Raw genomic sequence first — 12546 nt, forward strand, 5'->3', positions numbered from 1 at the left:
ACATGTATTAACCACCTTGCAAATGAGCTCTTGTATATTTTTCATCTCCAGCTAGCTGGCTGTTTCTAAACAAGTTTTAATCTGACACATTTTTAAGTACTAAACTTTCAAATAACCATCAGAGAAGTTGATAGATCTGAGTAGATGGGGAGAAAAGTGAATGGGGAAACTATTCTCTGTGTTAAATTTATTAGAGGTTGAAAAGATAAATTAGAAATCAAGGGAATGACAGGCCTTATGTGTGATGTGTTTGAAATAATTAAACTGAAGGACAAGAAAAAGGAAGAAGTGAGTAATAGGGAGGGAGGGAAAGGAAATACAAGGTCAGAGGTGGTAAACAGGGAGAAGAAATTACATTGACAAACATGTAATTTTGGGAAGATAAGTGAAGAAAATGAGGAAAGAGATGAAGATTAAGAAAGAGGGAAGTAAAAAAAAAAAAGAGTAAAAGTGTAAGGAAGTTTCAAGACAACAACCCAAGTAGCAGGGAAATCCTGAAGGGCTGAAAGAGGAGAGCAAGAAAGAAATAAGAAAAGGGGAAGAAAAACTGGAAGGGGGAATACAGAGAATGGGCAAAGGGGAAGAGGGGGATTAGAGTGGGGGAAGGAACTTTGCTGTGGTTCTACCTTCAAGTCTACCCTTCCTTACCCTCACTTTCTAGCTCACACAGTCAAAGAGAGGTGGTATATTTTTTTTTTCTTTTGAGACAGAGTCTCGCTCTGTCACCCAGGCTGGAGGACAGTTGGCGTGATCTCTGCTCACTGCAACCTCCACCTCCTGGGTTCAAGCGATTCTCCTGACTCAGACTCCCGAGCAGCTGGGATTACAGGTGTGTGTCACCACTCCTGGCTAACTTTTGTGTTCTTAGTAGAGATGGGGTTTCACTATGTTTAGGCTGGTCTGGAATTCCTGACCTCAAGTGATATGCCCGCCTCAGCCTCCCAAAGTGCTAGGATTATGGGCATGAGCCACCGCGCCCAGCCAAGGTGGTCTATTCTTAAGACACAATCCCTTGCTATGTAGTCATGTTAAAGATGTGATCTATAAAAAGAGTAATGGAGAAGGCCAATCTCACAGAGAAGGACCAAAGCTGTATAGCCTGAAACTATTTCCACAGAACCTGCCCATATCTGCCTTTATTTTCCCTGGCCACCTTGTTCTCTTCTATTTCTTCATATCCCGTCCAGTGAATTTCAGGCCTGGGACTGAAGGCTGATAGTGTAACTCCAAGCACTCTCTCTCATAATGCTAGCCCAACAGTAATACTATTGGCATTTGCTCAAGGGGTTACAGAATCACTGAAAAGGCTCAGACTCTGGCTTCCTTTATTTAATATCTACGGTCCTTTTACAAAGCATTTTTTTTGATTTACATTTACATGACCAGAAAGGACAAATTGAGTACAGATTTGTCTGTGTGAATCTGATGAACTTTTGTAATATACTGATTAGAAAAGTGCTGTGACTTTTGGATGATCTATACCACTCCTCATTCAGCTGGTATTTCCTATAAAGGTATACTGATCACACTAATTCTATCTGTTAAAATCTTTGAGAAAAGCAAGCATTTTGAAAACCTCCACTGCAAGATTGTATGTGCCTGAATGTGTAAAATAAATGTTTATTACAGAAGATGTAGAAAGAAAAAAGGGATAAGTGTGAAGCTGTTGCAAGAAGACTGGAAGCAGAAGTCAAAAGTAGCCCAGGAAGCAAATGGGACCCTTAAATACAATCTCTACTTGATGCAGTAGGGAGGCAGATGCAGGCTCTACTGGCATATCTCTCAGGGTTAGTACCAAAGGCATTATACAAGGATGAGATCAGAGTTCAAGCGGACTTGTGACTATGGGATCACATTAGAGGCAAAAACGTTTGAACAAATTTTTACACCATGAAAATATGCAGATGATTTATTTCATATAGGTCTTATTTCCCTGGTTTCCTGAAAGCTGTCATCTTACCATTGCTGCTAAAACTAGAATCCATATTTGCACTTAGATTGGTTGGTGCTAGAAGGCCCATTCCCATGGCCTAGCTAGGAGGTAGGGAAGAAGATGGGGTAATTCCTATCAAATACAGGGCTAGATTATGGGGAGGTGAGTAGATCACCAAAAACTTTCCACTGGCTTTCAAAAATATATCAAACCAACTATTAGTTATCTAATTGTCCACTGTACCTAATGCTGGGCTCTACAACAACCTGCGCCTGGATAATCTTGTTAAGTATTTGTTCCTGGACTGAATGCATGAAGCACACTCCATGATACACATGTAATTGAACTGTTGTAATTATGTGGCCAAATTGTGAACATATGGAATTTCTCCTTTTCCAAATACAGCCACATTTTGGTCAAAATGAACTACATATACAACAGTGGTCCCAAAAGATAATAATGGAGCTGAAAAGTTTCTATCATCCAGTGATGTCGCAGCTGTTACAACATAACAGTGCAATGTATTACCTTGTCTACGTTTAGATATCCAAATACCAGCGTATTACAACTGCATACAGTATTCAGTACAGCAACATGGTGTACAGGTCTGTAGACTACCTAACAGCAATAGGCTATACCATACGGCCTCAGTGTGTAGTAGACTACACCCTCTAGGTTTGTGTAAGTAAGCTTATGATATTTAAACAAAGACAAAATTGCCTAGTGCTGCATTTCTCAGAATGTATTCCTGTCGTTAAGTGATACATGACTACAAATTGTGTTATTGTACTAAAGCACATTTTAGACATTATTTTTTAAAAAAATCAAATCATTAAAGTATTTCCAAAGCATAAAGCATTCAACACTATTTTAGTGCCAATCTATATCAATAAGGAAAGTATATTACTCATTTTTTTAGAAACACCTTGCACACACATAATACATTTTTCCTTTCACTTAAAGTTGTTCAATTCCAAGGTATTAAACTGTTCATTTTCACTAAAAAGAATAAACCACCCCCACACAGAATTATATGTTATAGATGAGAGACTATAATCAGTGTTTCTAAATTAAAAGGAAATCATTCTCCTAGAAAAACACAGATCCTTCGAAAATAGTTCTTCAATTATTTTTAAGTTACTTAAGAAAATTTTTCCTTAGGTTATAAAAGTCACTACTTCTAGTAAACTGGAAACAGACAACCAAAACTGAAGATAAAATAGCTTACAATGCTAACAAGTAACTTTCTCCATTCTTTCACTTGTCCCAACTTAACATTTATATTTTCTTGGCCAAAGCTAAGTAGGAATGCACAAGGAGTTCTCATTTCTAAAAGGATACTCCCAAACAGTAACTTAGGGTGGAGAACTGAAAGACATAAACAAACAACTCTGTTTACTTTAAATTATTTAAAAATCCTCAGTATTTGCATTCCAGCTGTTTCTCATAAGGATTTGAGGACATTTACAGATTAATTCAGTATAATACAGACAGTGAAAAGGAAGAATACACAAGAGATAGATGCTCTGGGGCAACCATAATGAGAAGATAATGACTCAGACAATAATTCTGACTCAAAGACTTTTGGCAGTAAGTAAGGAAAATATACTGGATTGCGTCCTGAACACATTCAGAATCATTTGTAGAGAGCAAAACTTTTCTCTTTCCTTTTCTTTTTTTGAGACAGAGTCTCGTTTTGTCCCCCAGGCTGGAGTGCAGTAGAGTGATCTTGGGTCACTGCAACCTGTGCCTCCCAGGTTCAAGCAATTCTCCTGCCTCAGCCTCTCCAGTAGCTGGAATTGATTACAGGTGTGCACCATGATGCCCAGCTAATTTTTGGTAGAGATGGGGTTTCACCATGTTGGTCAGGCTGGTCTCAAACTGCTGACCTCAAATGATCCACCCGCCTTGGCCTCCCAAAGTCCTGGGATTATAGGTGTGAGCCACCGCACCCAGCCGAGTGCAAAACTTTTCTAACAACTAAACTCAAATTGGAATTTCCTACACAATATACAGAATGAGTGACATAGCAGAGAATAACTCTAGCTATGGGTTTATAAGCTTCAGATAATATCATTCAACTGTTACTTTTGGCAAGGATTCTATAAAGAGAGTAATATTAATTGTAATTCTGTAAATATTGAGTTACATAATACCTACAAAGACACAATTTAGTCCTTAATACTTTAGTTATATTTTTAATTAGGCACTCTGTTCACAAACTACTATTACTTCTTTTTCCTCATCCTAATTAACAATGTTTAATTATATCATAATTTTATTACATGTACTCTTCTGCAAATTGCCTAAAATACTTAATGAAATGAAACCCAGTATATATAAATAAAAATTACAAAAAACCCCACAACTTTGCTTTTCATAGCAATATAAGGATTTAACTACGTGGATGCCTTACCCATACACCCACTGTGCAAGCTAAGAGAGTTTTCTTTAGCTGACTTATAAATCTTGCAAAAATAAAAAGTTCCACTATGACGAAGACTGGACTCACTATGGCATACAACTTTATCCTTCCTATGGATATAGCTTTTAGAATGGTGCTGTGATTAATATGACAATGAGAACATCAGGTTGAAATATGGTAAAGTCAGTGAAACAGACAAATAATAACCTAATGAACTTTTAATTTCAAAAAAGATCTTACCTTTTGTTGTGTTGTGGTATCCAGTGATTTAGGTGGAAAAGTACAAGGTATTCTTCCATGATGGATATGATATGGTAATAACAGGCTGGGATCTAATGGGACCCAGGGAACTGAGAGACTGGAAGGTACACCAGGAAGGCCGCAATGTGTTTTATACAAATTGTATGCTGTCCTAGTAACTTTTCCATCAGAGGCCTTATAAATCAGGAGTGAAGAATCTTCTGCTGCATGAGATAACAAGTAGGAACCCTCCTGCAAGCTAAATTCACACAATGAAACTCAACCCACTGGCGCACTGTGTCAATTTCAACATCACTTTCTTAATCATAATCTATCAGTAAAATTTAAAATTATGAGATCACACCACCTCTAAAAATACTTTTATGACAAAATAAGATTTAAGAAATCTTTAAAACTATTTTTATGCTTTTTAGGCAACTAATTTTAATTCTTATTCCAAAGTTCAGAACAGTTGATCATATTCTTTTTACTTTTATAGCAATTTGTAAGTTTTCATTTAATGGGAAACAAACATTGTGCCTAATTCTCTAATCCATAGATTAGATATTTATAGGTATCTATACTGAAAAGCATTCCTACAGCATTTTCATTAACACTGCAACTATTTTGTACCTAATAATAGATAGATGACTAGATACAAAAGTGAAGGTGATATGTTTGCTACACTGAGTAGTTTAAAATAAAGTGGAAGAAACAGTCAATGGAACAATCACAGTACAACATGAGGTGCTATGAGGATAATAGAAACAATAGCAGCTAGCAGGTATTAAATGTTTATTATGAGCTAACTACTGTATTATGGCTTCAAATATATTTTCTATTAGATCTTCCACAATAAACCTTCAAGGCATATTAATTTAGGGTGATAAATAAACAAATTAGAGATGCTAAGCAATTTGCCCAAAGTTCTGAGTATAGGCTTAGATATAAACCCAGGCATTTGAACTCCACAGGCCATACCCTTAATCACGATCCTCTACTGTAGCAATAACCAACTATGCTGAACATCAAATCCACATTTTTCCTTTCTCCTTAGAAAGTTTTAAATAATTCAATGTATCATCATAAAGAACTAAAGGGATATGAATAAATATATGGTGCTTTCTTGGGATTACACAGTCCTCTGGATCAAAGATGTTAAGGAGAACATCCGTTCTTTACAATCTATTATGAAAAAATAAAGATTTATCATACTTTAGCTATACAGATTTACCTATAAACCTAGTAAGTTATATTTTCATCAATTTTTAACCTGAAAATCGGTGTTGACAATTGCTCTTATCCTCTGGAAATTTTTTTTCCCAATCATTTTTGTATTTCCATATAAAGAAATGAATAATTATTTGATAGTAGGAATACATAACATTTCAAAGATTGAGCTTTAATCAATGAAAATCATATATCTTAACTACCTCCACTAAAAATGGAGAAAGCTTTCATTTACAGAAGAATGTATTAATATTTAATTCATGGAGAATGAGAGATTCTCTAAAGAGGAGTATCTTACAAGTGCTGTACATGTCTAATGTACATAGATGAATATAAGCTATGGTAGGCGGAATAATGGCCTCCTAGAAATGTTTATGTTCCAAACCTGGAACCTATGAATATGTTACACGGCCAAAGGGAATTAAGGTAGCTGATGGAATTAAGGTTGCTAATCAACTGATTTTAAAATGGTCAAATTTTACTAATCACAAGAGCCCTTAAATACGGAAGAAGGAGGCAGAAGAGACTCAGAGGGAGATGCGACTTAACTTGGCTTTGTAACTTTGAAGATGGAGGAAGGGAGCTACAAGCCAAGGGATGCAGGTGGCCTCTAGAAGCTACAAAAGGCAGGACTAGATCCTTCCCAGAGCCTACAGAAAGGAATGTGGCTTTGCCAATGCCCTGATTTTAACTCAGTGAACCCTGTTAGACCTCTGACTTGAGAACTGTAAAATAATAAATTTGTGTTGTTTTATAATATTAATTTTGTGGTAATTTGTTACAGCCACAATATAAAGCTAATACACAAACTAAATAAAATATTGATAATAAAATTTCAAAAAACATCTGGCAAATTTCATGCATAAGCTTTGTATATAACATGAAGAACAGAATATATAAAATAAAAATCCTGTCACATAATCACAGAATATCAGAACTGAAAAGTACCTAGGAAGTTATTGCACTTGACACCATCATTTTACAAATAAGGAAAATGACATCAAGTTGGATAACAGAATTCTTCAGAACTAGAGCTTTGAGATTTTGACTGTAAGTTCAGATTCAAGTTTAACATTTGGTAAGGGCATAAGAGAAGGAATGCAAACATTCATATAACAAAACAGTTTGGCAAATCATCAGGGGGAAAAATCCATATCCTAAGACTTGCCATGGATCTAAATGACTGTTCATTTAGCTCTATATTCTGTTTTTTTTTTTTTTTTTGAGAGGAAGTCTCACTCTGTTGCCCAGGCTGGAGTGCAATGGCACATCTCGGCTCTGCAATCTCTGCCTCCCGGGTTCAAGCGATTCTCCTGCCTCAGCCTCCTGAGTAGCTGGGATTACAGGTGCATGCCACAAAACCCACGTAATTTTTTTGTATTTTTAGTAGAGATGGGGTTTCACCATGTTGGCCAGGATGGTCTCCATCTCTTGACCTCATGATCCGCCTGCCTCGGCCTCCCAAAGTGCTGGGATTACAGGCGTGAGCCACTGCGCCCGGCCTCTATGTTCTTTTTTTTTTTTTTTTATTTTTATCTTGAAAGTGAAAATAATGTAGCTATGGTGGGCTGAATGATGGTCCCCCACCATGATGTCCTTACGCTAATCACCAGAACCTGTGACTGTATTATATTTAATGGTTTTGCAGGTGTGATTACATTAAGGATTTTGAGATGAGGGGATTATCCCAAATTATGTGAGAAGGCCCAAAGTAATCACCAGGATCCTTATAAAAGGGAGGCAGAGGAAGATATTACCACAAAAGGGGAGAAGGCAATGTGATGTGGACGCAGAGATCCAAGTGACATGCCCTGAGAATGGAGGAAAGAGCCACAAGTCAAGGAAGACAGGTGGTCACTAGAAACTGACAAAGGTAAAGAAATGATTCTTTCCTTAGTCTCCAGAAAGGACCAGCCCTGCTGACACCTTGACTTTTACCCAGTGAAACTGATTTTGGATTTCTGAACTCCAGAAGTAAAAAGAGAATCAATCTGTTTTAAGTCACCAAGTTAGTGGCAATGTGTTACATCTGCAATAGAAAAATAACATAATAATAGACTTACGGGAAAATGTAATTGCAAGCTCATTAAAGCCAGATACTAAATTATTTTATATTTTTACAATATAAATTTTTACATTTGACATAATAATTTTTGCATTTCTAGGTTATTTTGTCTCTATTCCTAACAGTACATTTTCAAAGTTTCTAAGAATTTTCATCTAAGAAAATCAGATGTATCAAAGCAAAATGCCTAAAAAATACTTACCTACTTAATTTCTTTAGAATGTGTTGGAGGATGTTAAATAAATTGGAAATCCTAATAAACAAAAGAAATTCATGTAAAATTAAACTGCAAAAAACTTACTTTTAGCAATTATAGCTCCTCAGGCAGAGAAATGCCCTCAATAACAACAATATAAACAGTGGATGAGATAATGTAATACAAAAAATACTGAAACTTATTTCTATTTGGATTAAATTATGATATTTACTTAATTTTTGGCATTTCCTTTTTTTTTTTTGAGACGGAGTCCTGCTCTGTTGCCCAGGCTGGAGTGAGTGCAGTGGCGCAATCTCTGCTTGCTGCAACCTCCACCTCCCGGATTCAAGTGATTCTCTTGCCTCAGCCTCTCAAATAGCTGGGACTACAGGCATGCGCCACCACACCTGGCTGATTTTTTTTTTGTATTTTTAGTAGAGACGGGGTTTCACCATGTTAGCCAGGCTGGTCTTGAATTCCTGACCTCAGGTGATCCACCCACCTCGGCCTCCCAAAGTGCTGGGATTACAGGCATGAGCCATGGCGTCGGGCCAATTTTTGCCATTTCATGATTTCCTTTCATTATCATAATGTACTTGGCTTTTTGTGAGTCAGAGCAGTTGTAAAGAGATCACTATTTTATGTTCAAATTATATACTTTAAAAAAAAAACGCTGGTCGGGTGCAGTGGCTCACGCCTGTAATCCCAGCACTCTGGGAGGCCGAGGCGGGCAGATCACGAGGTCAGGAGATCGAGACCATCCTGGCTAACACGGTGAAACCCCATCTCTACTAAAAATACGAAAAATTAGCCAGGAGTGGTGGCGGGTGCCTGTAGTCCCAGCTACTGGGGGGTCTCAGGCAGGAGAACGGCGTGAGCCCGGGAGGCGGAGCTTGCAGTGAGCTGAGATGGTGCTACTGCACTCCGGTCTGGCAACAGACCAAGAATCCGCCTCAAAAAACCAAAACCAAAACCAACAACAAACAAAATGCTAAGAGGTCTTTCGTAAAGCTAATATGCCGAAGAGTTTGTCTTTTAGAGATGGTGGTGAATTAGCTTCCAAAAAAATTGATAGGTACGTTAAACCTGTGATGACAGAGAAGCCACTCACTTGGGACGGGATAGCTAAAGGGAAATAAAACACAGGTATTTTTTTATTTTTATTTTTTTTGAGACAGAGTCTCGCTCTGTTGCCCAGGCTGGAGTGCAGTGGCACGATCTTGGCTCACTGCAAGCTCTGCCTCCTGGGTTCATGCCATTCTCCTGCCTCAGCCTCCAGAGTAGCTGGGACTACCAGTGCCCACCACCACGCCCAGCTAAGTTTTTGTATTTTTAGTAGAGATGGGGTTTCACCGTGTTAGCCAGGATGGTCTCATCTCCTGACCTCGTGATCCACCTGCCTCGGCATCCCAAAGTGCTGATATTACAGGCGTGAGCCAACATGCCTGGCTGAATACAGGTATTTTAAAAATTTCTTTAGTAGTTCTTCTAGATCTAAAGTCCGTCTGTCCATCCTTCCTTTCTTCCTTTTCTTCTCTTTCTTTCTCTCTCTCTCCCTCCTTCCCTCTCTTTATTTTTATTTTTTTGAGACGAGTCTTGCTCTTTTTGCCCGGGTTGGAGTGCAGGTTGGAGTGCAGTAGCGCGATCTCGGCTCACTGCAACCTTTGCCTCCTGGGTTCAAGTGATTCTCCTGCCTCAGCCACCCGAGTGGCTGGAATTACAGGTGCCCACCACCACACCTGACTAATTTTTGTATTTTTAGTAGAGATGGGGTTTCACCACGTTGGCCAGGCTGGTCTCGAACTCCTGACCTCAAGTGATCCGCCTGCCACAGCCTCCCAAAGTGCGGGGATTACAGGCATGAGCCACTGTGCCTGACCTCCTCCTTTCTTTTTTTAAAAAAATGTTTTTCATTGAGAAAAGCGAGGCAGGTGGAGAGTAGGGTATGGAAAAGCTTTTCTATTCACATATGTGAAAAAAAAGTTACTGTTCAAGAGAAGCAGTCCTTGTAACAGAAGCAGACATACTGAAGTAAAAGCAGAGAGTTCAAATTTGGATCTGGGACCTTTAAAAAACTATGTCAAGCCTGTGAAAGCTGGAACTATGCGGCTAGTAGAAGTCAGAACCATTTCTTATCCTAAGTAGGAATCAAACATATTAACTACCAAGGCTGCAACTAGCTTAGCCGTGTGCTCTAGGGCACACCACTCTAATATTTCCTCATATAAAAAATGGAGATCATACTACCACCAGCCTTTCCTAGGAAGTTGTGAGATGAAAATCGGATAATAATATTCATAAGTTATTTTGCTTTGCATTTAGACATTTAGAGTTCTGAGTACGATAAATTCATTTCAGTCACGTGTATAATGATGCTTGGTAGAAGGGCAAACTTTGAGAAGTTAGACTGTCAGAGTTTTTGACTGTACTATCCTTTCCCTTTCCTGTAATGGAGTAAAATGTTTGCTTCCCATGCACAGTGGCCACTTTGGCTCTAGCCTCCCTTAAGTAGAAAGGCTGGTGCCACTGGCATTATATTTAATTTGGAGATGGAGATAATATAAACAGATCACAAACTGGGTCTGGGCTCCATCAATGGATGAATGAATAAAATGTGATTATACACACACACACACACACACACACACACACACAGGAATATATTCAGCCATAAAAGAAATGAAATTCTGTTATTTGCATCGTGGATAGAACTGGAAGTCATTATGTTAAATAAACCAGGCACAGAAAGACAAATATTGCATGCTCTCAATCATATGTAGAAGCTAAAAAAGTGGATCTCATGGAGATACAGAATAGCGGTTACAAGAGGCTGGGAAGGAAATGGATGGGAGAAATGAGAAGCTGGTTAAGGGGTTAGACAGGAGGAATAACTTCTAGTATTCAATACCATAGTAGGGAAATTACAGTTCATAATAATTTACTGTATATGTCCAAATAGCTAGAAGGGAAGAATTATAATGTTCCTAACACAAAGATAAATGTTTGAGGTGAAGGATATTCCATTTATCTTGATTTGGTCATTACACATTGTATATGGGTATTAAAATATCACATGTAGGAGCTGGGTGTGGTGGCTCACACCTGTAATCTCAGCATTTGGGAGGCCGAGGTGGGTGGATCATGAGGTCAGGAGATGAGACCATCCTGGCTAACACAGTGAAACCCCATCTCTACTAAAAATACAAAAACTTAGCTGGGTGTGGTAGCGGGCGCCTGTAGTCCCAGCTACTCGGGAGGCCGAGGCAGGAGAATGGCATGAACCTGGGAGGCAGAACTTGCAGTGAGCCGAGATCGCGCCGCCGCACTCCAGCCTGGGCGACAGAGCGACACTCCGTCTCAAAAAACAAAACAAAACAAAAATCACATGTAGGGCCAGGCGCAGTGGCTCACGCCTGTAATCCCAGCACTTTGGGAGGCCAAGGCAGGCGGATCACCTGAGGTCGGGAGTTTGAGACCAGCTTAACCAATATGGAGAAACCCTGTCTCTATTAAAAATACAAAATTAGCCAGGCGTGGTGGCGCATGCCTGTAATCCCAGCTACTCAGGAGGCTGAGGCAGGAGAATCACTTGAACCCAGGAGGCGGAGGCTGCAGTGAGCTGAGATCATACCACTGCACTCTAGCCTGGGCAAAGAGCGAAACTCTGTCTCAAAAAAAAAAAAAAAAAAAAACACATGTACCCCAAAATATGTATAACCGTCATCTACCAATAAACAAACAAAAACAAAACAAACATTACATACTGCTGGCCAGGCATGGTGGTTCATGTCTGTAATCCCAGCATTTTGGGAGGCTGAGGCAGGCAGATTGCTTGAGTCCAGGGGTTTGAGACCAGCCCAGGCAACATAGTGAAACTCCGTCTCCAGAAAAAATACGAAAATGAGCTGGGCATGCTGGTGCACGCCTGTAGTCCCTACTCGGGAGGCTGAGGTGGGAGGATCCCTTGAACCAGGGAGGCAGAGGTTGCAGTGAGCTGAGATCACACCACTGCACTCCAGCCTGGGTGACAGAACGAGACTCTGTCTCAAAAACACAAAGAACAAAATAAAAGACAAAACAAAACTGAGTCCAATGAGACCTCTATACATAAAAAGACTAAAAGTCTTGAAAATAATTTAAGCTTAAACAATATTTAAAGAAAAATTAATGATCACATTAACAAATTTTTCAATTCTCACTACAAAGTAAACTTTCTTACTTGAGTGCTGAAAGCTTTTCTTTTAATTCTTCTGAGGTAATTTCTTCCAGTAGAAAAAGCTTTGAAGTAAATGCATCGATATGCCCTAAAATAAAATATCAAACTTAGAAAGAACAAGCAATTGCAGTATTTAGAAAAAAAAAAAAAAAAAGTTATCCTGTCTCCTTAAAGATTACAAATTTTAATAACTGTGAAGAAATTTTACATTTTAAAAGGAGAAATACACATTTTATTAAGT

The 12546-nt window shown here is 38.7% G+C and overlaps 1 protein-coding gene across 8 annotated transcripts in view; it reads right to left on the minus strand.

The window, feature by feature from the left end:
* The window catches only part of ICE2 (interactor of little elongation complex ELL subunit 2), a 56139-nt gene that overhangs the window by 840 nt on the left and 42753 nt on the right, over window positions 1-12546 (minus strand). For 4 of the 8 annotated variants that reach the window (XM_054531119.2, XM_063716035.1, NM_001374252.1 and 1 more), the window contains 3 exon segments: window positions 12309-12393; window positions 8096-8146; window positions 4599-4857 (listed from right to left, as the gene is read on the minus strand). In XM_054531119.2, the coding sequence (XP_054387094.1) occupies window positions 4599-4857; window positions 8096-8146; window positions 12309-12393 (395 nt within the window). 8 annotated transcript variants of the gene reach the window in all.

Source organism: Pongo abelii, chromosome 16, assembly GCF_028885655.2.
Source record: "Pongo abelii isolate AG06213 chromosome 16, NHGRI_mPonAbe1-v2.0_pri, whole genome shotgun sequence".
NCBI classification, from domain to species: Eukaryota; Metazoa; Chordata; class Mammalia; order Primates; family Hominidae; genus Pongo; species Pongo abelii.